Consider the following 27,568-nt stretch of genomic DNA (forward strand, 5'->3'; position numbering starts at 1 on the left):
TCAGAGCCTGTGAAAGCTTGCCTGTGGTCCAGTGAACCACCTGATGAAGGGGCAACACTCCGAAAGTTAGTGCTTCCAACTAAACCTGTTGGACTATAGCCTGGTGTTGTGTGATTTTTAACTTTGTACACCCCAGTTCAACACTGGAATCTCCAAATCATTACTGTGGTCCAGTGTATGTCTGCCAGGTGAACACTAAGATATCGAAACCTGTGCTGAGCTAGTCAACTGACTGGTACATGCTGTATCAGGTGCTGGTGAGGCCACACCTGGAGTACTGTGTACAGTTTTGGTCCCCTTACTTGAGAAAGGATATACTGGCACTGGAGGGTGTGTAGTGGAGGTTCACTGGGTTGATTCTGGAGTTGACAAGGTTGGCTTATGTGCAAAGATTGAGTAAACTGTTACTATATTCATTGGGATTTCAAAGAATGAGGAAGGGTCTGATAGAAATATAGAAAATTATGAAGGGAATAGCTAAGATAGAAGCAGGGAGGTTGTTTCCACTGGCAGGTGTTACTAGAAATAGGGGTCATCACCTCAAAAATAAGGGATTTAGTTGAGGAGAAACTTCTTCAACCAAAAGGTTCAACCAAAAATCTATGGAATTCCCTGCCCAGTGAAACAGTTGAAGCTTCCTTGTTGAATGTTTTTGAGGCAAAGATAGATTTTTGAACAGCAAAGGAATTAAGAGTTATGGTGAGCAGGTGGGTGAGTGAAAGTTTGTCTATGTTAAGATGAGTCATGATCTTACTGAATGGTAGAGCAGGCTCGATGGGCCAAATGGCCTACTCCAGCTCTTACTTTTTATGTTCCTATTAAAGGTGGAGGTTGGTTTGCAAAACAATGCGAAGCCAGCTATGTGACTTCAACTTCCATCACCACCTGAGGTTACCATCAAAGATTCTCCTTCTCAACCTCTCCCCTCACTGCCCTCAGGTTAAACCACCACCAGTTCTCTCTCTCTCTCTCTCTAACAGGACAGCAGCCCAACAGCGTGATAAGTCTATGGCGACTTGACATGAAAAGGTCAGAGATAGGTTAGCAAGCTTCATATAGGGACAAGTGAACATCACTCTTCCCCCCCTCTGCCTGAAAATGTGGCTGTGTGGTAAGACAAGGTACAAATGGATTCTCTCTTGTGGCTCTTTCCCCATGGAGCAGCAAGCTTCTGGGATGCATTGCCTGCCTGTTTGGTGGCTGGTGATTCTCAAAAGAGGAGCTCAAAGTCAGATCTTGACTGACACAATGATTGCAGCATGTGGAAAGTAAGTAACTCAGAGCCAGCACACGTAATTTTCTGGGCTGGTTTTGATTGCTCAAGTGTGTTGGAGAGGAATTTTCAAAGTATTCTCTCATTGCACATTGTTTTCTTTTTGCTCTGTATTTTTTCTTTTCCAGGAGATTTGTTGGTGATAGGGTTGTGGTGGGTGGTGAGTAAGTTTTTACTTAGTGATGACAGTGTGACACAGGCTGATCCTGTCGAACTTTGTGTGCCTGAGAGGAAGTGTTGCCTGCTCAATGGTCTTAAACTGGTCATTTCACCTGCTTGACTTGATGGCATTTTTACGTTTCAAATCGTGCTCTGACCTATCATAATGACAGAAAGGCTTGAACTAATTTTGTTGAATTCAACAAATATCCAACCATTAGTCTAACATGTGCCGCAGTAAGACAGCTGTTGATGTTTTGGAATCATCTGTGCAACTGTAAAAAATCTTTAACTGGGCAAGAAGTGCTATTATAAAATCTACAGGATAAAAACAATCATACTGACAGAATATTAGTTGGTTACATATAATTCAATCGAAACAAAATATTGGAAGAAGGCTTTACAGTCTATAGTGTGGGATTAATCCAGAAATATAAAAATCTCATTGTATTTACATTTGACTGTTGAAGTTTGTTAAACAATTATCCACAAAAATAACTTTTTTTTTAAACATCCTCTCTCTACCTGTGGTCATGATTTTGTGATGTCTCAGTCACATTGGAAATGGCTACTTCTATTATTCCCAAAGGGCAACATCTGCTGTTCAGAGTTCCTCCTGGTTGTGATGTGGTATGATTGACCTCTAATACAGTAAGCATACTGAAAGGGCATAGCCATCCCCCTAAATAACCTGGAGAAAGGCTGGAGAGAGACTCGCTCATAGTTATAAATCCTTAGTGTGAAGAACACAGAGGTTGTGTTTAGTCTTGTTGAATACATATGTGGCATTTGATTGACCTCAGTTCAACTAGAAAATTGCTTAAATAAATTCTCCTTATTTGTGAGAGCCATACAAGTCATAAATAAACAGCTTTTGTATAACTCCTTTAGATATTAATGAGTACAATTGTGAAATCACAGTTCGTTACTTATTTGTTATTGCTGGCATGGTGTTGGTCCTGAATCCAATTAACACGTAGGAGTAGTCACTTCAGTGTGTAGCTCACACATTCCCAGACCCATGGCCTGTGAGCTCTGACCCCCAGCTGCCATGGACTACTTTGTCACAACATGTTCTTCTCTTGTTGTCTGTTGAATGCTCTCTAGAATTTCCAACACAATGTTGTAGCAGAACAAGTACTGATCCTGCATGTCAATACAGAGAAAGCGATAACTTTACACATCTCACAATAAATAAATGTCAATGACACATGGGGGTCACACAAATCAAGAAAAGAAAGTACTGCCCTTTCTGGTCAGCTCAGTCAAATGTGGCTCAATCCTTCCACCACGTCAGTTCAATAAGAATGAAAACCTCTATTCAATCTAATCCGACAGGTCAGGAGTTACAGCTATTAAGAATAATATATAGCTTGAAGTTTCAATCATAGTTTTAGAGTTCAGGTAGTTTCTTTATCAAGAAACATTTTATCCTTAGTGTTAAAAATCTACTGGTGGACTCTTGTGACTGAAACACATAATAAAATGGTAAGGTCCAACAAGCTAGGTTTCATTGTGGGATCTGACTCTTCCACTATTAACAACGGGTGAGATCATAAAACAGCACACTGCTCACTCATTTCTCCTTGTGTAAGGGATCATAAAAGAAGATATTCAATATGGTGGACCAAGAGAAACTGTTCTCTTTCAAGAATCACATAAAAAGTCATAGAGCCATACAGCGCCGCTCAGTCCAACCAGTCCATGCTGACCATAATCCCAAAATAAACTAGTCCCACCTGCCTGTGCTTGGCCCGTATCCCTACAAACACTTCTTATTCATGCACTTTTCCAAATGTCTCTTAAATGCTGAAACAGTACCCGCATTCACCCCTTCCTCTGAAAGTTCACTCCAGACACCAACCATTTTCTGTGTAAAGAAAAGTTGCCCTATGTGTCTTTTTAAAATATTTCTCCTCTCACATTAAAAATATGCCACCTAGTCTTGGAATCCTGTCAGTCACCTTATCTATACCCCTCATGATTTTATAAACCTCTATAAGGTCACCACTTAACCTCCTATGCTCCAGTTAAAAAAGTCCCAACTTATCCAGCCTCTCCTTATAATTCAAACCTGGCAATATCCTGGTAATTTTTTTTCTGAACCCTCCCCAGCTTGATAATGTCGTACCTAAAAAAGGGCAACTAGAGCTAGACACAGTACTCAAGAAGAATCCTGAACAACCTCACCAAAATCCTGAATGACCTCAACGTGATATCCCAACTCCTACACTCAAAGGTGTGAGCAATGAAGGCAAGTGTGTTAAATGACCCTGTCTTTATGCAAACAGTTATTCACCTGAAGCCCTATATCTCTCTGTTCTACAACACTACCTGAGGCCTATTTTTAGTTGTACAAGTCCTGCCTTCATTTGTTTTACCAAAAGACAATATCTCACATTTATCCAAATTAAACTCCATCCGCCACTCTTCAGTCCATTGACCCAATTGATCAAGATCTGTTTGTAACCTTAGATAACTTTCTTCACAGTTCACTATTGGGAGGACAATCCTGGCTTCAGGTCACAGTGTTGTGGAAGCACCCAGTGTGGGATAATAGATTCTCTAACTCTTTCCATTTATAGTGTATGGATCACTATTCAAATAGCTTCACTAGACTTTGTTGCAAAGAGGCAAGGTGATATTAGGAAATGGACAGAAAGGAAACTTGATAAATCATATTAAGCACCACTTTTCACTACTTCTCTCCCGATGTATGTATTCTCATGGCTTAATTGAAATGAGTAAGATACTGAGACTGTTTGTCTGAAACCTGGCTTTGTTGAGCTCTGGAGAAAGATCTTATCTCGGGATTGGAGACTGGCCAAAACACTGAAACCAAATAATCATCAAACAGATATAGAAACCAAGCTTTGTTGGAGAATGGAACTTTATGACAACTTGATGTGCTTTTGTCCACAGAAACACTGAAGACAAGCTCAAAGTCTTTCCAACAATGAGCCTGCATTGAAAGACTGAGGCCTACCAGAGTAGGTAAGTGAGGCTGAATCTGGGGTGAATTTGATGCGTGTTTGTAAGGGATTGCAGTTTGATGGGGGTCCATGACCACTGAACGAACTATCCAGAGGTCAAGGCTAATGCTCTGGGAACACGATTTCAAATCCCACCTTGCCTGCCGGTGGAATGTAAATTCAATTAGAGTCATAGAGATGTCCAGCATGGAAACAGACCTTTTGGTCTAATGCGTCCATGCCGACTAGATATCCTAAATTAATCTAGTCCCATTTACCAGCACTTGACCCATATCCCTCTGAACCCTTCCCATTCATATACCCACCCAGATGCCTTGTAAATGTTGTAATTGCGCCAGGCAGCTCGTTCCATATACACACCACTCTCTGTGTGAAAAGGATGCCCTTTAGGTCCCTTTTAAATCTTTCCTCTCTATCCTCCAGTTCTGGACTTCCCCACCCCAGGGAGAAGAACTTCTCTATTTACCCTAACCATGCCCCTCGTGGTTTTATAAAGCTCTATAAGGTCACCCCTCAGCCTCCAACGCTCCAGGGAAAACAGCCCCAGCCTATTCAACCACTCCCTATAGCTCAAATTTTCCAATCCTGGCAATATCCTTATACATTTTTTCTGAACCCTTTCAAGTTTCACAACATCATTCCGATAGGAAAGAGACCAGAATTGCAAATAAGATTCCAAAAGTGGCCTAATTAATGTCCTGTAGGCCACAACATGACCTCCCAACTCCTATACTCAATGCTCTGATCAAGAAAGGCAAGCATCCCAAATGCCTTCCTCACTATTCTATCTTTTACTTTCAAGAAACTGTGAACCTGTACTCCAAGGTTTCTTTGTTCAACCACACTCCCCAGGCCCATACCATTAAGTATGTAAGCCCTGCTCTGATTTGCCTTTCCAAAATGCAGCACCTCACGTTTATCCAAGATGGAGGATGGGAAAAATTTGTGTCAGTAAGAGCTGCTCCTTTTTTGTGGTATTTTCAGTGTTGGAGCTGATTTTCTTGAATTCCCGGAGCAGCGATTACTGTTTTATATGTTGTTGCATTGTTTTGGAACTTTGCGAAAAAAAAGATCAAAACACTGGCACTTTAAAAAGGAGGAAGAGAACAAAAGCAGAGATCACGTGGTCAATGAATCTAAATAAAAATTAACATGTCAGGAATTGAAAGCCAGTCTCAGTAATAGATGGCAGGAAACTCAGTTCAAGGGCAATTAGTAATGTTGCACAACATGCATCAAATCCCAGCTCCTATGAAAGAACAAAGGAAATGAAAACACATGTCTGAAGGCAGCGGTGAAGGACAGATCAGGGCGGGCGTGGTAGTGAGTGCTGGTCAGGTGGAGACAGGTGGTCATTCTGGTGGTGGCTGGGAAGCAGAGAGGTTGTGTTGGGAGTGTGTTCACTGTAGCCATTCTGCTTCTGGCCCACAGGCTGAGTTGTAAAGACATGTTACTCATGGACATGGTCCCACTTCCCCTTCCGTTGAGCTGCTGAGCTTCCTTACTCCCAAGAAACCTGGCTGCCCAGGAGTTACTATGATGACTCACAACCTTTGTGTACTATCTCAATGACCAAACTGCTTGCCCTCAGCAGATCGATCACCTGCCCCTTACAGGTCAAACTCAACCGGCCTCCCAACTAGGGGCGAGATTATGTTCCCAGGGTGACAGGCAGTCCTGTCAGTACACTTGTCCAAAGTGCTTTCAGAACAGTGTATTGTTGGTTTACCTTAGTCTGGATCATGCCATGGCGTTGTCTTCTCATGTTCCTCACTATGTCCATGATGTCAAACTATATAAAAGAGCAAAGTCATTGCAAGTTGTCAGTATGATTCATATGCACAAACCCATGGAAAGTTTAGAACAAAATACTAGTAGACTTGCTATCTATCAAATATTGATATCAATCTTAATTACCTATCAAATGTTGACTTAACTTTATCTTTGTGCAATAATGGATGATAGAATGCCCAGTGTGAGCTATATCAATCAAATCAAATTCAATTTAACTAATACAGACGCTGGGCCTAAAACAGGTTTCAACTATTTTCCATCTTTTGTTTTCCCCCAGGAGGTTTGCACTCACTGAAATGACTCCTTCTTCTTCAACCTTACCAATGATGTGGAGGTGCCGGTGTTGGACTGAGGTGTACAAGGTCAGAAATCACATGACACCAAGTTATAGTCCAACGGGTTTATTTGAAATCACAAGTTTTTGCAGCGTTGCCCCCACATCAGGTCCATGTCACTTCACCTGATGAAGCAGCAATGCTCTGAAAGCTTGTGATTTCAAGAGGCTCCCAAACACTGAGGATGTCACCTAGACAGGGGACGAAATGTCTGCAACACAAATTCCCAGCTCGGCGAACAGAACCATAACATCAAATCAACCTGTTGGACTATAACCTGGCATTGTCTGTTTTATAACCTTTCCAATGCATGCTGGTACCCCTCTTGCCTCATCCGATTGAACCTCAAATAGTTCTCCACTTTTCCTCCCTCAGTTCCAACTCACATTCTTTCTTATCCATGATCCCCACGAAACCTGACCATCATTTCTACCCTGTATTGCAGCTGATCATTTCCTCAGGAATGCATGAAAAAGAGAGAGAGAGAGAGAGGAAGCAAGTTGTTGTGAGTGAAATCCAGAGCTTAGGGTTAGGAAACAAAAGGCACCATTAGTGCAAATTAAAATTGGGGAAGTCCACGTGGCCGGAATTAGAGGAGCAGAGATATTTCAGATGGTGGTGGGGTGGAAGAGATTGCAGTGATCGTGAAGGTCAAGGCCATGGAATGATTTCAAAGTCAGGGTGACAATTTTGAAATCAAGGCGTTGCTTGTTGGGAAGATACTATATGTCAGCGAGGCCTGGGCGATGATAGGGAACTGGGACCTGTTTCAGTTAAAACACAGACAGCAGAGTTTTGTATGACCTCAAGCTTTTCAGCCAGGGGTAGGTGGGGGACCGGCCAGCAATGCATCAGAATGATCGAGACTGGACTCGAGCTATACATAGAATCATAGAATCCCTACAGTGTGGAAACAGGCCATTTGGCCCACCAAGTCCACACTGACCCTCCAAAGCGTAACCCACCCAGACGCATTCCCCTACTACTCTACATTTACCCCTGATTAATGCACCTAACTCACACATTCCTGAACATTATAGGTAATTTGCCATGGCTAATCCACCTAAAGTGCACATCTTTGGATTGTGGGAGGAAACCAGAGCACCTGAAATAAACCCACGCAGGGAGAATGTGCAAACTCCTTTCAATTTTGTCCAGCCACTCTGCGGATCTCCGGAGAACTGTGAGAGTGAGGGGCTGGGGAAACCGTAAGTGAAGACATTGACATGCGATTGACTCTCGTAGTGGCTGTGTAACCGTGCAGCTTAGAGGGCACGTTGGTGATAGATAACAAAGGTACAAATGAGGGCACCAACTGAGCTAAGCTGACAGAAGTGAGTCAATACAGATTTTAGGTTGCTGACAGACAGTGTGGAAGCCTAACTGTAGGATAAACAGGATGAATTCCAATGCACCAGGAGCCAAGGCAAACAGAACCACTTCTGTTCAAAGGGGCTCTGTGTAACATAACCTCATAATTAACGACAGCTTCTCAGGCTGAGTATTTACACAGGATTAGAAGTATCTGTGATTCATGCTTTTCCTTATCAATGGCGATTTTACAAGTCATGAGCTATTGCAGCAGGAATGTCCATTCACATTGACGTCATCTTTATGGAGGTGGCAAATGGCTTCACACTAGATATTCAGTCAGTAAACAACTCTCACTCATTCACATCTACCTCCAATATCTGTGAATGGTACAGTGAATACAGGAACGTCCTGACATGAGATCAGGTTCCCTATATGATTGCACTTCACAGTGTGCAACGTTTTGAGGCTTTGGGGTATTTCTTAGCAAATGTTGACAAGCTCCTGCCCAAGACAAAGCCTTCAGGCTGACCAGTCGATGGTATTTCCAGGCTTCAGCAATGTCAGCTAAACAATAACCATCTTGTCCTATCAGTAAACCTGAGGCCACAATTTTAATAGCCTCACGGACTGCTTTCGCCAAACTGAATGGTCATTCCTGTCAGTAGAGCTGTATCTCGTACAGGTCCCAAGATCATACATGAAATAAGGATAGTGTTGCATTTGTATCATGCCCCTCATGAATTTACATCACAGTCTGTTGAAATATCTAAATTCTGTTGAAGTTCACCGTGAAAATGAAAATCCTACAAACAACAACCTGATGATGAGCAAGTTGATTGATTCTTAGTGATGTTGGCTCAAGAGTGAAAACTGACCCCTTTCTCGACGTAATGCCACACGATCTTATCCATCCACTGAAGAATATAGGCCAGATCTTGCTTTAACACCTCATCTGAAAGACAGTGCCTCTGGCAGTGCAGCACTCCCTCAGTGCTCCAATGCTTGCACTGAACCTATAACGTCTAATTCAGAGACTAGAGTCAGACCGCATCCTTACCAAGCATGTTTAATAAAGTGAATGCACAAACTGAAGCTATGATCAACCAAAACCCCTACCCCTTCTGCAATCACAGAAACAGGCTGTTCAACCGAACCAATCCATGCCAGTGGACTAACAATAGCAAGATATACTGCAGATCTTGTGGGCTGCAGGGGAATGGATAGCCTGGGTTTTCAAGTCAGGATAAAAGAAAGTACAAACTCAGTATGGTCTGAAAGTCAGCAGGGAGGGTACGTAGAGTGCTGGGTACTCTGTAAAAGCTCAAATCTGAAAAAGCCCACGAACATGGCTGATGATCCACCAATGACATGTGACTCACCTCTTACAGGGACACTGTCCCAGCATAACATACACCAACTATAATAGATAACACCTCCCTCCAGCACTCAACCCATTTTTGTCCCTCTATAGACTCTTTATGTCACCCTCAGCACTCACCTTCCCATTTATTTTAATTTTGAAAACAGTAGGTTATAAAGGAGTACTTTTAAACCTGTCAGTCATGGAATCCTCAACTATTTTGAAATGAAAACAAAATGTTGCTTATTTGTGCCTGTTGTCTTGTATCTATTTATCCAGGTACTTCAGAAACTAATACTTCGTTGTGTGTTTTACACTTAATGCTGGTTTGATAATTGAGAGTCCTGATGAATTAGGTTAGATCCCCCTATTTTGTGGAAACAGGCCCTTCAGCCCAACGAAGAGTAACCCACCCACACCTATTTCCCTCTGACTAATGCACCTAACACTATGGGCAATTTCCCATCACCAATTGACCTGACCTGCACATTGTTGGACTGTGGGAGGAAACCCACTCAGACACAGGAAGAATGTACAAACCCCACACAGACAGTTACCGAGGCTGGGATTGAACCTGGGACCCTAGCACTGTGACACAGCAGTGCTAACCACTAAGCCATCCCTTCTTCTAATTCTGCTTTTGTGAGTCTAAATGTCCCAAATATCTAGTCAACTATCAAAGATGTTGTTACTGCATGACTGAATCGCTTAATTTGAGTGATTTAGAATGATAAAGGAACCCCTGAAAACTAAAAAATCCTGCAAAAATTTAAAGTCGCCTTTAAGAAAATCTCACATTAAGACTGTCAGGTTCAAAGAATCAGAGCTGGTTGCATAGTATGAATGATTGCATTTTTTAAAAAACACTGTGTATCATACTGAAAAGTGAGCTCTTCTGAGCTTTATAGATAGTGGCAGAGAGTGCAAAAGCTGTTCTGTTGAACCTAGGGAAACATTTTGATCCAGGTTTCCAATTCTAGCCACCAGAAGGGTATGAAGGCTCCAAAGTTGGCGGGGGGGGGGGGCGCTGGTCAGAAGAGATTTACTAGAATGGCTTCAGGGGTGAGGGATTACACAGAAGTCGGGGCTCCTCTTATAAGAGCCAAGAAACTAGAAGAGGTTTTGATGGAGCTGTATAAAATAATGTACGGGTTTGTCAGACTAAATACACACTGCACTCACACATTGATTGGCGATAATATCGGAGGGAATACAAGGAAAAACATTTACACAAAGAGTGGTCAAGGTTTGGAATGAACTCCATCACCACCCCATGCTACACTTTCAGCTGGATGCAGATTCAAATTCGTGTTCCAAAGGAAACTTGGTAATTACTTAGAGACACCCAGAGAGAAAGTTGTGGTAGGTGGGGTGGCAGTAATATGAGGGATTTCATTTTAGGTTGCGAGAACAGGTGTAGACTTAATGGGCTGAATGGACTTCTTCTGTGATGCACTATTCACAAAGTGCATTGTGAAGGTTCTGGAGGCTTAAAAGCGGGAGGGGACAAGAGGAAATAAGGGACCAAAGCAACAAGGGAAGGCTCACTATTTCTGTCCCTCGCCCAGATGGGGTGCAACAGGAGGCTTCTGACTCACCATCACCTTCTCAAGGGCATTCAGGGATGGGAAATGAATACTGACCTGGACAGCAGGGCTCACAGCCTTGAGAAAATAAAAAATGATCAAACACCCAAATCCCACAGGCAGAAAAGGGCTCTGATTTAAAGATTCTGATTCTGGAAAAGGGTCATTTCCTACTCAAAACGTCAACTCTGCTTTCTGTTCACGGAGGCTGCCAGACCTGCTGAGTTTCTCCAGCATTCTCTGTACTTGTTTCAGAATTCTTAGTTCAGATACAATTAATAGGATACTGTACCTCTGACCTACAGCACAGATTGTATTTAAGTGCACATTTAATTCCATTCTATCTCCACTTAATCCAAAATAGAATACTGGTATTTCTCAATTTGCTTTGAGGGTCAATGAGGACAACAGTAATGAATGTGGGTCTCTGCTCCCAGGTAGAGCACTGACAAGGGGAAAGGGATCTGGTGAATGCTACTGACAAGTCCATCTTTGCACATTGAGTGGTGGCAGATCCCTTGTCAACTCGATAGCCCCAACATTTAAAATGCTACTAACTTCATTATAAAGGTAAAGTTGTCACTGCCCTACTTTAGTGAGAGACCACAGGGCTGCTCACTCATTGGAAAGGGATGATTGGGTGGTGGCTTAACCTGAGGGTCACTATGTATCATGATAACCTCAGCTAGTGCAGGGATTGAGCCCATGCTGTTGGCATCGCTCTATATCACAAACCACTCTTGCAGCCCAACTGAGCTAACCAACCCTATACCTTACTCATGAAAACTGTGCACATAAGCAAGGGAGTCTTTGTACTCATGGACTCATAAGCTGTGTAAACTAGCCCTTTCAGTTGCAAAGGTGGAGAAAACAAAATGGACACGAAACTAAAAGTCTCAACACCTCCTCTCGCCTTTCCTGACATTTTAAAAATATTCATTTTTAACCATAATGAGCTACTTCAAGTATCAAATGAATTGCTTCATATCAAACACTGGCTGTAATTCATTTGTCTCGTTGATAAGTCTCTTTCTCTTCCTCCCTCTGTCGGCATCTTTCCATTTTATCACTTCCCTCTGAACATGTTGCCTTTCCCACGCAACTCGGTATCCACTATGGACTCAGATGTTCTTCTTTAATGCCTTTATCAAGATCTTTTATATAAACATATGAGTATCAGAATGTCTGAGGTTGATCCCCAGGGTACTCTGCTCAGAGCAGCTGTCCAATTAGACCCAGCACCACTGATCGTCAGCTTTTCTTTCCCATCATTTATCCAATTTTCAGTTCTTCCTTTTATGGCAAGACCTCTAATTTTAATGTCATCTTATGTGGGACACTTTATTAAATGCCTTCTGAATGTCAAGATAGCCACTGCATTCCCCCATGTCAGTCAATCCTTTCACATCTTCAAAGAATTCCAATACCTTCGTTCTGTCTCACTCGCTTTTCATAAATCCAAGTTGCCTTCAAATTCTAGCCTTTGCCTTTGTTAAATGTCCTTGAATTACCATCTTTGTAATAAACTTCAAAGGCTTTCCTTTCATACAGTTCAACTTTACAGACTGATAAGGATATAGCTAATGGTCCTGGAATCCCTATGGAAAGACTTGTTTAAATAACCACTTTTCTGATATTGTGCTCCCTGTTTTTGATAGCAAGGGACCACTCAATTTATTTAATAATTCCCACCATTGACCTCTATTCATTTTCAAATTCTAAGACAATGATACGACTCTTCGAAATAACTTCCGACAAAAAAAAACCTCATTGCCCACATTGACACTTTCCCTTGTCTGCAAAATAGTGTGTAGGAACTCTTCTGGTTAATTTAGTCCATCAGAATTCTTCAATGCACAAATCATACCCAGAGACCTGCAACAAGTACATAAACTTCTGGAGTCTCATAGCTGGACTGACAAATTGAAGGGAAGAGGGGGGTTTGAATTAGACCCCATGCTCCCATTCTGAAATGGAAAATGAGGCCAAAACCCAGCCATACTGCCACAGAATGGACCCAAATTTACGACAAATAAGACCATAAGAAATAGGAGCGGAAGTAAGGCCATTCGGCCCATCGAGTCCACTCCGCCATTTAATCATGGCTGATGGGCATTTCAATGCCACTTACCCGCACTCTCCCCGTATCCCTTAATTCCTTGCGAGATTAAAAATTTATCAATCTCTGCCTTGAAGACGTTTAACATCCCGGCCTCCACTGCACTCCGTGGCAATGAATTCCACAGGCCCACCACTCTCTGGCTGAAGAAATGTCTCCTCATTTCCGTTCTAAATAGACCCCCTCTAATTCTAAGGCTGTGCCCTCGAGTCCTAGTATCCTTGCTTGACGGAAACAATTTCCCAGCATCCACCCTTTCTAAGCCATGTATTATCTTGTAAGTTTCTATTAGTTCTCCCCCCAACCTTCTGAACTCTAACGAATACAATCCCAGGATCGCCAGCCGTTCATCGTATTTTAGGCCTACCATTCCAGGGATCATCTGTGTGAATCTCCACTGGACATGCTCCAGTGCCAGTGTGTACGTCCTTCCTGAGCTGTGGGGCCCAATACTGGACACAGTATTCAAAATGGGACCTCACTGCTTTTACATTCCAACCTTCTTGAGATAAATGACAACATTAGATTTGCTTTCTTAACCATGGACTCAACCTGCAAGTCAACCTTTAGAGAATCCTGGACCAGATCCCTTTGTACTTTGGGTTTATGAATTTTCTTACCGTTTATAAAATAGTCCATGCCTGAGTTCTTTTTTTCCAAAGTGCAAGACCTCACATTTGTTTACATTGAATTTCATCAGTCATTTCTTGGACCACTCTCCTAAACTGTCTAAATCTTTCTTCAGCCTCCCCACTTCCTCAGAAGTGAACAGCTGTAGCCTCAGCATTGAAACCTGTGGGACACCACTTGTCACTAGCTGCCATTCCGAAAAAGAATCTTTTATCCCAACTCTCTGCCTTCTGTCAGACAATTCTCACTCCATGCCAGTAGCTCACCTTGAACACCACGGGCCTTCACCTTACTCAGCACTTTATCAAAGGCCTTTTGGAAATCTAGGTAGATAACATCCACTGGGTTTCCCTGGTCTAACCTAGTTGTTACCTCTTCAAAGAATTCTAACAGGCTTGTCAGGCACGACCTCCTCTTACTAAATCCATGCTGACTTGTTCTAATTCAACCCTGCACTTTCAAGAATTTAGATATCTCATCCTAAACAATGGATTTTACCTCCAACCGAATTTAGACTTTTGCCTCCAACCGACTTTTTCATCTTTTGTCTTGATCCTTTCTTGAACAAGGGGTTTACAACAGCAATTTTCCAATCATCTGGGGATTTCCCTGACTCCAGTGATTTTTGGAAGATTACAACCAACGCCTCTGCTATTTCTTCAGCCACCTCCCTCAGAACTATAGGATGTAGTCCATCCGGGCCAGGAGTTTTATCAATTTTTAGACCTTTTAGCTCATCAAGTATTTTCTCTTTTGTAATGGCCACCATACTCAACTCTGCCCCTTGACTCTCCTTAATTGTTGGGATATTACTCATGCCTTCCACTGTGAACACTGACACAAAGTATTTATTAAGTTCTTCAGCTATTTCCTTATCTCCCATTACTAGCCTTACTGCATCAACATGGAGCGGCCCAATCTCTACTTTTAACTCTTGTCTGTTTCTTATGTATTGAAAGAAACTTTTACTATCATTTCTAATATTACTGGCTAGCTTACCTTCATATTTGATCCTTTCCTTCCTTACTTCTCCCTAGACTCCATTGGAATTCTATTTAGGCATCCAAGAGAGATTGTAAGAGAACCTTTGTGATTCTGACATTAGGGCTGAATTTTGCTGATGGCTCAATCCTGAATATCAGAAGGTGAGATGTAATTATTTGGGAGATACAGAGTGTCTGAGGATTCTTGCTGATTCCCTGGTTGGGTGGGTGATCAAATCTAGCTGCCTTTTGCAGTGTTGGGTTGAGAAAGTGTATAAGATATGAGCAGGTAGGGAAAGAGTTATGTTTAGGGTTGCTTGACAAAGGCTCAGCTAGCATGACTTTTACCAGATAAGTACTTGCAGTAAACAATGATGTGCTGGAGGTGAGGTAATGGTTTAACGAGGTAAAGAACATCCATTGTGTAATGCCGGTTAACGGGGTAAAGAACATCCATTGTGTAATGCCAGATGGCTCGATCTTTGCTGTTGATGCTGGCTGATTGTAACGGCCACCACTGCTCCTGTAAGTGACTATATAGATTAGATTCCCTACAGCATGGAAACAGGTCCTTCGGCCCAACAAGTCCACACCGACCCTCCGAAGAGCAACACACCCAGACCCATTCCCCTACATTTACCCTTTCACTTAACACTATGTGCAATTTAGCATAGCCAATTCACCTAACCTGCACATTTTTGGACTGTGGAAGGAAACTGGAGTACCTGGAGGAAACCCACGCAGACACTGGGAGAATGTGCAAGCTTCACATAGACAGTTGCCTGAGGTGGGAATTGAACCCGGGTCTCTAACTAACCACTGTGCCAATATAATTGCTTAAGAATCTGCTGTTCAAGAGAAGACCAAGAACTCACGTCTTTGTGTACATGGGTGATTGCTCTCTCTCCATGGCTTGGAATAAAGATAAAGAAGTTAGAGCCATACTGTGTCTCTGAGTGTTTGCTTCGACTGATACGGGGATACGGAAACAGGACGACAATATAGTGTGCCAGGGAGGAGTCCAAACAAATAATTACAATCGGACGGTGTCAGTGATCGCCCAGAACACTGGTATCTCGAGACGGATGGGCCCACCAGGTAAGATTTTAAACCCTGGTCCCTCTCGATATTCCTGTCTCGGAAACAGTCCCCTCGTTCAATCGCTTTGTATTCTATCGACTCCTCGAACAGTAATTAGTTCAGTCGAGAGGCACAGTTTCATAAACGTGCTGACAAACACAAGTTCGAGTTCCCTTGGCTTAATTGGGGTTCAAGTCCCCTGGGTTTTAATTGGGGTTAGAGTCTCCAGACATATAGAGTAAGAAAAGGTGTTTGAGTCCCCGTGAGAAGTGAGAAAGGGGTTAGAGTCCTCTAGGTAAAAGGGGTTAAAGTCTTTTGAAAAAAGGAGTTTAAAATTCTGCAGACACTAGGTTTGAGGCTCCATAAAAAAAATGTTAGAAACCAGGAACTTCAAAGAAAAACATCTAAACAAAATTTGGTACATAAAGCTGCCTTTATCCCTCACACCCACCCTTAGAAGAACTTTTAGGACAACATGGCGTCACCAGGTAAAGGGGAAGAAAGTGGAGCAGGTCCGCTTGGATTCCGGCAGTGAAGTGCATTGACTGCCTGGGAGGCATTGTCTGGGTTTTTGTTGTGGAAGTCTCAGTTTCTGGGCTGTGGGCTCTACTCGGTGAGTCTTTGTTCTGGGGGAAGGGGGTAGCATGGACTGCGGCGCTGTGTGGTCCATTGAGAGGGTTTTCTCCTTGTTATAAGTGTAATTTCGTTGAGAGGATGCAAAAAAAAGAGAAATGCTGACATTAAGATTGTACTAATACTTGGGTTGGAAAAGGCAGTTTCAATGTAAATTTTGCCATGCTGAGAGTGTTTGATATTTAAATATTTTGGTTTGTTAAAATATTGCTTCAGTAAATCCTTTTTAGTGACTGTTTTGCCTTGTTTGAATCAAGATCTCAATTCAGTGTGTTTTGTGGGCTCTGAAATCGGGCAGAATGTGTTTTTACATTGAAATTGTACAACACTATGTCCTTCTAAAAATGATCAAACATGTAACCCTTAAAACACATTGATTGAGGACCTTGAGCCCCTGATTTGTTTGAAATTCTACAATGTCTGTTTCAAAAAACAATTGTGTCAGTGGTCATGCTTTAACCAGAAGAGAGTATTGTATTAAAATACCTTTGATATAAAAGAGACTTAAGGGGCAACTTTTTCACGCAGAGGGTGGTACGTGTATGGAATGAGCTGCCAGAGGAAGTGGTGGAGGCTGGTACAATTGCAACATTTAAAAGGCATCTGGATGGGTAAATGAATAGGAAGGGTTTGGAGGGATATGGGCCGGGTACTGGCAGATGGGATTAGATTGGGTTGGGATATCTGGTCAACATGGACAGGTTGGACCGAAGGGTCTGTTTCCATGCTGTACATCTCTATGACTATGACTATGACTACCCAAAGAGGTGCTAGGCCCATTGAATAGGTTAATGAAGGGCCCAGTTCTTGCATTTGGGCTTTTCCATGTAATACATTGTTGCTAAGTGGAGCAAGTACTTATTAAGTTGGATTGCAGTGCGGCCTAATGAAATTTTTAGCAACTCATTCACCATTCCTTCCCATTCCATTCTCCCTCATGGATGTACAGCATCTAAAAGCCTCCAGTCCAACCATTTCAACCACGCCATACAGTAGTGAGTTCCACATTCAACCACTCTGCAGTAAAGCAAACTTCTCCTGGGCTCCTTACTGAATTTATTGGTGACTACCTGGTATTTATTACTTCCGGTTTTTGGATTGTTATGTGCCTCATTGAGTTACAACCCCCCAGAATGCTCTGGTTTAGTCCATTAGCAGTTTACATTGTTAAGGGAGTGCTGACATGCTGCTAGATATTGTTCTTAAAAAGGAACCTGTTTATTCCAATGTAGATTACTTTCCAAATTGTTTTCCAAGGTGTACATCTGAGATGGAGCTCTTTTATAGATTACCAGGCTCTGATCATATTGTTACATTAGATAAGGACTGATCCATCCTCTTCATGAGTTCATGTCCATGTGCTCTTAAGACTATTATAAGACTATTAGAGTATTATAATGCTACCCATTCTGGGCTGCTCATCCTTACTGACGTATAGCTCCACGATATCTTTGTAAGGTTGATCCAGGACCCTGAAGTCCTTACACAGCAGATTTCGTTAGCGAAAAAAAACGCTAGCTCATTCAGTCTATCCTGATAGTTATTACCTGTCAGTTAGAGTCATACAGCATGGAAACAGCCCCTTCGGCCCAATCCATCCATGCCGACCAGGTTCCCAAAGTGAACTAGTCCCATTTGCCTGCATTTTGCTCATATCCTGTTAAAGCTTTCCCATCCACGTACCTGTCCAAGTGTCTTTTAAATGTTATAATTCTACCCACTTCAAACACTTCTTCTGGGAGCTCATTCCATACACACACCACCCTCTGAGTGAAACTGTTGCCCCTTGGGTCCTTGTCATATCTTTCTCCTCTCACCCTCTAGTTATGGACTCCCTTACCCTGGGGAAAAGTCCCTGGCTACTCACCTTTTCTATAGCCCTCATGATTTTATAAACCTCTATAAGGTCACCCCTCAGCTTCCCACGCTCCAGGGAAAAATAGCCCCAGCATCTCCTATAACTCAAACCTTCCAGTCTCGGTAACATCCTTGTAAGCCTTTCTTTGCACCCAGTTTAATAGCATCCTTCCTATAGCAGGGTGACCAGAATTGTACGCAGTACTCCAAATGTTACCTTACTCATCTTTTGCACAGCTGTAACATGATGTCCAACTACCCATGCCACAATTGTGAGTTCCTCTTGAACTTTCTCCAGGACCTCTCTACCCCCTAGTTTAACAGTATCACACTGGGTAGCTGCCAAATATTGCTTGCACTGTTGCCCTCTCTCTTCTCAGCCCTTCCCTTCCCAGAACTCTATTTGAGCACCACTTTTAGGGATGGGCAGGCTCTTGTGTTCCAGTTGCGTCACACATTTTGTGTTTGGTTCACATGCCAGCTACTGGACAATAGCTCCCTCTTGCTAACCTGTGGCATTCTGGACAACTACTGTGGGTGCTGTCTGGCAGGTTCTTAACAAGAAAGCAACTCAGAGAAGGTACTCTGGGCTGATTCCTGGGATGAAGGGGTTGTCTTAGGAGGAAAGTTTAAATGAAATTGGTCCTTTACTCATAGGAGTTTAGAAGAATTGACCTCATTGAAACAGGCAAGACTCTAAAAGGTTTCTAAGGTCAGATTGTGAGAGAATTTGTTCTCTGGTAGGGGGAACTGAATTGAAGGGGCATTATTTTTAATAATGGGCCTTCCATTTAACACAGAGATGAGAAGAAATTTCTCTCAGAAGCTCGTTAGTCTTTGGGATGATGTTGCACAATTTAGCAGTGGAGGCTGGGTTATTGAATAGGTCTGCGTTAGACAGTTGGGGAGCTAAGGGTTTTGAGGCTGATAAGAAAGTGACGTTAAGGGCACAGTCAGTCGGGGCACTATCTTGTTGAATGGCAGAGCAGGCTCCAGAAGCTGAATGACCTGCTTGCATCTCCTGTGTTCCCCTCGGTCTCTAATGGGGAATTGGATCTCCGAATGGCCCAGCTCTGATCCAAAAATCAGCTGTTCCATCCCAACTACAAACCACTGCTGAACATCGCAATGTGAATAAGCAGCAATTTGTGAGCTCTTGAAACACCTAGTCATCTGTGGGAACTGTGTAAATCAAATTGGGTAACTTCAAGCCAGTATACACTATACAGAGCGGTACTCCAATTGCCATTCAACCAGTGAAACCACTGAAACTATTAAAGGGTACGATAATGGTAGATAGTGGAATGTAGTACAGATATTTAACAGGTTCATTGTAAAAAGCATTCAACTTATTTACTTAGCCATAGATGGAGTGTTTGCTGGCTAGGCCAGCATTTATTACCCATCCCTAATTGCCCTTGAGATGGTATTGCATGTTGAATTGCTGCAGTCCATGTGGTGTAAGGCCACTCATAATATCGTTAGGAAGGAGGTCCCAGCATTTTGACACCATGACAGTGAAGGAACAGGGATATATTTCAGAGTCAGGATGGTGTGCAACTTCTCATTTTCTTGATGATGATAATTTTCCTATTTTAAATGTCCCACCCAATCTTGAAATTTTTGTTTTCAATCTTCTCTTTCAGCCTCACTGTTACTACTTTAACGTTCATCTTCCACTATATTATCCCTTGCCCCCATTCTCCAACAAGTACAATCTTTGATATCATTCAATACGTCAAACGCCATCTCAATAAAACAACTTCTTTTTACCCAGGCAACAAACCACCTGACTGCTCTCCCAAAATCCTTATCCTAATTATGGCTTCTCCATCCCATTATTGCTGAAACTTCAACTTGCTCTTCACATTTCATTGATCAAAATGGTTCTGAAATTATGCCATTGTCTCACTGTCACCTGGCTTTAAGTAAGGGGCCCTCTTGTCAAAGGTTATTCTTTGATTTTCAAACAATTTTCCAAAATTTTCCTTTTAATGATTGACTGATCCCAATCCTCTATTGGCATATTACAGCACAGAAATAGGTCATTCAGACTAATCTGCTCATTCTTCACCTCCTCTAACCGAGACAATCTTTTGAACAAATCCCATTCCCCATTCATGTTGGTTGATAGCTTCCCAAGATCAATTGATTTTTGTTGGGAAGGACATGAAGAGATATCAAGCACCAATGTTGTTCACTTTACTGTTGCAATGAATGCCATGTTTTGCTACTGTTACATCAGGCGATGGAGCTCACTCTAATTACTGGAACTTTTAGTACATTTACTGCACTCAAAAGAAAAGGTATTTGCCTCTTAGAGTCATAGAGTTGTACAGCAGGGAAACAGGTTCTTTGATCCAATTTGTCCACGCCGATCAGATATCATAAATTAATCCAGTCCCATTTGTCAGCAGTTGGCCCAAATCCCTCTAAACCCTTCCTATTCATATATTCACCCAGATGCCTTTTAAATGTTGTAATTGTACCAGCCTCCGCCACTTCCTCTGGCAGCTCATTTCAAACATGCACCACCCTCTAAGTGAAAAAGTTGTCCCTTAGGTCCCCATTAATTTTTAGAATTTAGAATTCTTTCCTCTCTCACCTTAAACCTATGCCCTCTAGGTTTAGACTCCCGTATCCCCGGGAAACGGCCCTATTCATATCTCTCATGATTTTATAGACCTCTATAAGGTTATCCCTCAGCCCCCGACACTCCAGGGAAAACAGCCTCAGCCTATTCAGCCTCTCCCAATAGCTCCATACCTCCAACCATGGCAACATGCTCATAAATATTTTCTGAACCCTTTCAAGTTTCACAACATCTTTCACAACAGCAGGGAGACCAGAACTAAATGCAGTATTCCAAAAGTGGCCTAACCAATGTTCTGTACAGTCGCAACATGACCTCCTAATTTGTTTTTCTATTTTTAAGCACCTTTTATAGCCCATGTAGGTTTTGGGTCAGTGCGAATGTGTAGACTTTGTGGTTCTGTGTATTTGTTTTCATGATGTGCTTAGTGAGGAGATGAATCAGGATATATGAACTCACTGTCATCCATGCCTTTATCATTATCAATTTTAAAACAATAATGCAAATAGTTAACTTGCTAAAACGGTGTGTTAAAATTCAGAGGACTTGTCACTCTAATAGTTTATCACCGTTTTTATTATTTTAGGAGCATGATGAACAGAAGCAGGCCATTCAGCCCTTCTAGTTTATTCTTCCATTCAGTTAGACCATGGCCAATCTGTACATCAGCTCCATTTGTATGCCTTTGCTCCATATCCTCTTCTTTACTCTATCGCAGGATGTTGGCTTTGCTGGTTTGGTCAGCATTATTTGGCCATCCCTAATTGCTCTTCTGTAGGAACACACAAAATAGGCTGGGGTTGTTTTCCCTGGAGCGTTGGAGGCTGAGGGGTGACCTTATAGAGGTTTTCAAAATTATGAGGGGCATGGATAGGATAAATAGACAAAGTCTTTTCCCTGGGGTCGGGGAGTCCATAACTAGAGGGCATAGGTTTAGGGTGAGAGGGGAAAGATATAAAAGAGTGAATACTCAAGGTCTTTTGTCCAGGGCAAGGGAGTCCAAAACGAGAGGGCATAGGTTGAAGGTGAGAGGGGAATGACTTAAAAAGAATGACTTATAAGTTACCCTAAGGGGCAACTTTTTCACACAGAGGGTGGTGTGGGTGTATGGAATGAGCTGCTAAAGGAGCTGGTACAATTGCAACACAGAGGACGACAAACTTGTGGAATCTTAAAAGGCATCTGGATGGGGTTATGAGTAGGAATGGTGTAGAGCTAAATGCTGGCAAATGGAACCAGATTAATTTCGGACATCTGGTTGGCATGGACAAGTTGAGCCAAAGGAGTTGTTTCCATGCTGTAAAACTCTGTGACTCTGTGATAGTCATGACGTGGAGGACTGGGGTGGACAAAGTCAAAAATCACATGACACCTGGTTATAGTCCAACAAGTTTATTTGAAATCACAAACGTTTTGAGCAATGCTCCTTCATCAGGTACCAGCATCACTCCGAAAGCTTGTAATTTTAAATAAACCTGCTGGACTATAACCTGGTGTCAGTTGATTTTTGTCTATGAGCTGCTGCAGTTATTGTGGTGCAGGTAAACCCATAGTGCTGTTAGAAAGGGATTTTCAGCATTTTGACTCAGTAACAGTGAAAGTACAGCAATATATTTTGAACTGTGTGTGGTTTGAAGGGGAACTTGCAGATGTTGATGTTCCTTGTATCTGCTGCCCTTCTCCTTCTCATTGGTAAAGATCATCATCTCACTTTGTAAACCTCCAACTGATTCCAGACTCTGGAGAGAGTTCCAGATTTCAGCTGGGTTTAATAAATACCAGGAAAATTTAAAAAATACTTGTCCTCACCAGCAGAGAGCCTGGGGAACTGACACTGTTTGAGAGAGGTGGGAGATGTGAGCTCAAGTCCCGTGCCTAGACTAATGTTCGCATCCAGAGATTCCCCAAGATTCAGGCAGGTGTTATTGAGTGAGGAGAAATGAGCCAGGAGTGGTTGGGAAGAAATTCTTATGGAAAGCTACAAGACACCAGCTAGTTGTTTGAACAAGCTTGGTTCTCAACAAGATCGTAAAACAAAGAACTGCAGATGTTGAAGATCTGAAACAAAACAGAAATAACTGGAGACACTCAGCATATCTGGCAGCATCTGTGGAGAGAAAGCAGATTTAATGTTAACCAAGGGTTCAACTCTGAAAAAGTGTCACTGCGCTTGAAATGTTAACTCTGCTTTCTCTCCACAGATGCTGCCTGTCTCCAGCTTTCTCTTTTGTGGTTATCAACAGGAGTTGGACTGTGCATCCTTGAATCACAGGAGTAGCATAAGGACAATAAATTGTAGATGAAAGCATCTCAGACATACAAAAAGAACTTCAGAAGAACATTTCTTTCACTTACGCTGAGTTCTTTGTTAATCAGGCTCAACAGTACATCGGTGCAGATTAGGACCCCACTTCTCCCGATGCCAGCACTGCAATGGACAACAGTCGGTCCCTGATGATGCACTTCCCTCATACAGAGAATGAACCGCACAAGTTGCTCTGACGAGTTCGGTGTTCCGTGATCAGGCCATGTAACAAATTGGAGATGTTTCACATAATGTACTTCTCCGGTCTGAAATTAGTGAAGACGCAGAAATCAAACCATTGCCATATCTATTCGACGTCACTGCAGAATGCTCATTCCTTTCCTTCTACCTTTGTCTTACACCCGCACACTTCCAGCTACCTCCATGATTCATCGAAATACCCTTCTTGATAGTGGGTCAGGAATAGGAGTAGGCCATTCAGCCCTTCCACCCTGTTGTGCTACTGAATGAGATCATGGCTGATCCTTTATCTCTACGCCATACTCCTGCTCTCTCTCTTTCAATCCTACTTGACACCCTTAGCCTCTAGAAATATATTTATTTTTAAAATATATTCAGTGACTTGGCCTCCGAATATAGTAGAAAATTCTATAGGTTCGTCATTGTCTGTGTTAAGAAATTTATCATCATCTTAGTGAGTTATCCTCATTCCTGAGACCATGGTCCTTTGTTCTGGACCCCTAGACAATGGGAGCATCATTCCTACATCCAGTCTGTCCAGCCCAGTCAGATTTTATATATTGCAATGAGATCCCCTGTCATTCTCCTAAACTCCAGTGAATACAGACCCAGTCAACTCAAACTCTTCTCATACAACAGATCTGTCACTCTAGGAGCCATTACTGCATTCCCTCTGCAGCAAGTATAACTTGCGGTGGGTCAGGAGACCAAAATGACACACAATATTCGAGGTGTGACCTTGCCAAAGCCCACAAAGTGAGATGAGGAGGATCTCATATCTATAACTCAGCTCTCCCAATTCTGGATAGACCTAATAAAACCGGTTTCTTTGTGTACTGTACAATCTTACAGCTCAAGAGGCCATTCCATCCATTATTCCTGTGCTGGCTCTCTGTACTCTTTCCACATAGCCTCATAAAGTTCACAACTTCCTTTTGAAACATTACTGTCAAATTTGCTTCCCAAATCAAAACTTACATGTGTTCAAGAAAAAGTTTTTTTTAAACCTAGACTCTGGTTCTACGCCCTGCAACCTGAAACTGTTTCCTCTCCTGGCCAATCTCTGTCACGAGAAACATTTCTTTTTGCACACAATCTTCACGAAACTGACCATGGTTTCGAACCCCCTTATCCAATATCCTCTTCAGTTTTCCTGTCAAGGTGATCCACCAACCAGCTGGCAAACAAGAGCAGGGAAAGCCGAGCGCGACTATACCGGAATCACGCCTTGAACCCTACATGGACTTAATCGGTTTAAGATGAAACAAAAAAACTCGAAAGATCGGCGGATACTGGAAAGCAGAAACAGAAACAGAAATTGCTGGAAAAACTTAGTAGGTCTAGCAGCACCTGTGGAAAGAAAGCGGAAAGTTGATGGTGGTGCTAGCAATTTCTGTTAAAACGAAATATCTTCAATTCATAGAATCCCTGCAGTGTGGATGCCGGTTATTCAGCCCATCAAGGCCACATCAATCCCCCTCCCAGTATTTTTCACAGCTAACCCACCTAGCCTGCATATCCCTGGACACAATGGGCAAGTTAGCATGGCCAATCCACCCTAATCTTTGGCCTGTGAGTGAAAACCCACACAGACATGGGTAGAATGTATAAACTCCGCACAGTTGCCTCAGGCTGGAATCAAACCCAGGTCCTTAGTGCTATGAGGCAGCAGTGCTGACCACTGAGCCACCAGTGCAACCAACTAGAATGTCAATCTGTGGAAGAAAATAAATATGATCTGTAACTATTATGATTTTCTTTTTCTTTACCTCACTGTCTGTCATCTTCATGGCATTTATTTCAAAGGAATCCAGGATCTGTTGATTTTCCAAGATTAGTTGATACTTGTTCACTCTCATTGGTTTATACATTTTGTCAGGCCAGTATCTGTGACACTTGACCTTTCCCCGCTCGTGTTCACGGGTCATCATCGCGATGATGCCAACTTTGTTTTCCCAGATCATTTGCCAGAAGTCGTTTGTGGTGCCTGGTAATGGTCCCTGGCAGGCGATGTACACATACTCCTCAGAGCCAATCGGCATCCTAATGTAACTTGCATTGATGTAGCCGTGGACCCCGACTCGAACTCGGGTTTTATCATCTGAGGTGTCGAAAAACAAATGTGTTTTTGTGATGGCTCAACTCATGAGTGTTGCAGAGCATTACACAAAAATACAACACAGTCATTCAATTCAGCAGCGACATGCTCTTCATCTCATGCCATCAACATATCCAGCTATTGTTTTCTATAAGACCATAAGACATAGGGGCAGAGATTAAGCCATTCAACCCATCGAGTCTGCTCTGCTATTCAATCATGGCTGATACATTTCTCAACACCATTCTCCCACCCTCTCCCTGTAACCGTTCATCCCCTTGATACTCAAGAACCTATGTATCTCCGTCTTAAATATACTCAATGACCTGGCCTCCACAGCCTTCTGTGACAATGAATTCCATAGATTCACCACTCTTTGGCTGAAGAAGTTCCTCCTTATCTCCATTCTAAAAGCTCTTTCCTTTACTCTATGGCTATGCCCTCGGGTCCTAGTCTCTCCTACCAATGAAAATATCTTCCCAACATCTACTCTGTCCAGGCCATTCAGTATTCTGTATGTCTCAGTTAGATTCCCCCTCTCATCCTTCTAGATTCCATTGAATATAAACCCAGAGTTCTCAAACGTTCCTCATATGTTAAGCTTTTCATTCCTGGAATCATCCTTGTGAACCTCTTCAGCACCCGCTCCAGGGCCAGTACATCCTTCCTGAGATATGGGGTGCAAAAATGCACACAATACTCCAAATGTGGTCTGATCAGAACCTTACAGAACCTCAGAAGTACATCGCTGCTTTTTTATTTTCTCTCTCACACTTAACTGGTTCTCTTTAGATGCATTTCTGTTATTTGCCTCAATTGTTTATTTTGGAAATGAGTACAGTATTAACCACTCTCTCAGTAAAGATATTTCTTCTGAATTCCTTATCGGAATTATTGCTGACTACCTTAAACTTAAGGTCTTTAGTTTGATCTCCTTCATAAATGGAAATGTACACTCAATGACTGCCCTATTCTGGGTAATCCACAATGGAGGATGGGAAAAATTTCTGGCTGTAAGAGCTGCTCCTGTTTTGAGGTATTTTAGGTGTTGGAGGTGATTTCCTCGAATTCCAGGAGCAGCAATTACTGTTTTATATGCTGTTGCATTGTTTTGGAACTTTGGTAAAAAGAAAAGTCAAAACAACAGCAGTTTTAAAAGGGAGAAGAACAGACAAAGGAAGCACATGGTGAGGTCAGTGCAGGAGAGAGAGAGAGAAAGAAACTGACACCAGAGTGAACCTGCACAGTTAATGCCTTTGCTGTTTAAATTCATGTACCGCTGGACATCAGAGTGCGTCTGGGAAAATTAACAAACAGTGAAATTCACAATTGATCTTGGAAGAACTATTTGGGGGAAGTTCACCACACAGAATCAGATAAATTAATTGTTTTAAGTGGCCTACAGAAAGTCTGCAGTAATGAGTAGAGTGGGGTCTTTCTTGATTATATGTTTTTTGATTATATGTCTCTTGATTAAACTTAAAATATAAGCCGTAACTATTAATCTAACCTGAGGCAGAATTTTGTAGAGGAATAAGACGGTGTTATTTTCTGGGTCTGTAGATTGTAAAGGAGCAAAAATGGCCTTTGCAGTGATATGTGCTTCTTGTCAGATGTGGGAGTTTAAAGAGAGTTTAAGGGTTACTGCGGATTATATCTGCCATAAATGCTATTGGTCACGAGTCTTATCAGAACGAATGGATCAGTTGGAGAGACAGTTAGAAGCGATGAGGAATTTGCAACAGCAACAGTATGTGATGGATGGCAGTTATAGGAAGGGGGGGAAGTCTCAGATACAGTCACATGGTTGGGTTAACTCCAGGAAGGGTAAGAGAGGTAGGCAGCTAGTGCAGGTGTGTCCTGTGGCTATACCCATTTCAAACAAGTATGCTGTTGTGGAAAATGTAGGGGGTGATGGATTCTTAGGGGAATGTAACACGAACAGCCAAGTTTCTGGTATTGAGACTGGCTCTAATGCAACAAGGGGTACGTCAGGTTCCAAGAAATCAATTGTGTCAGGGGATTCTCTAGTCCAAGGTACAGACAGACGTTTCTGTGGCCAGCAGCAAAAAAGCAGAATGGTGTGTTGCTTCCCTGGTGCCAGAATCAAGGATGTCTCAGAGAAGGTGCAGAATGTTCTTAAGGGGGAGAGGGGCCAGCAAGAGGTCATTGTCCACATTGGAACCAATGACATAGGAAGGGAAAAGGTTGAGATTCTGAAGGGAGATTACAGAGAGACAGGAATTTAAAAAGAA

The 27,568-nt window shown here is 42.4% G+C and overlaps 1 protein-coding gene across 7 annotated transcripts in view; it reads right to left on the reverse strand.

Moving 5' to 3' along the window:
* Window positions 1-639: 639 nt before the first annotated feature.
* The window catches only part of ptpn20 (protein tyrosine phosphatase non-receptor type 20), a 414,663-nt gene continuing 387,734 nt past the window's right edge, over window positions 640-27,568 (reverse strand). For all 7 annotated transcript variants that reach the window (XM_043678810.1, XM_043678805.1, XM_043678807.1 and 4 more), the window contains 4 exons: window positions 24,985-25,316; window positions 23,065-23,280; window positions 6,155-6,217; window positions 640-2,578 (listed from right to left, as the gene is read on the reverse strand). In XM_043678810.1, coding sequence (XP_043534745.1) covers window positions 2,489-2,578; window positions 6,155-6,217; window positions 23,065-23,280; window positions 24,985-25,316 — 701 coding nt within the window. In that variant the 3' untranslated portion in view covers window positions 640-2,488. The remainder of the gene's footprint in view (window positions 2,579-6,154; window positions 6,218-23,064; window positions 23,281-24,984; window positions 25,317-27,568) is intronic.

This window comes from Chiloscyllium plagiosum, chromosome 38 (assembly GCF_004010195.1).
Source record: "Chiloscyllium plagiosum isolate BGI_BamShark_2017 chromosome 38, ASM401019v2, whole genome shotgun sequence".
In the NCBI taxonomy this organism is placed as follows: domain Eukaryota; kingdom Metazoa; phylum Chordata; class Chondrichthyes; order Orectolobiformes; family Hemiscylliidae; genus Chiloscyllium; species Chiloscyllium plagiosum.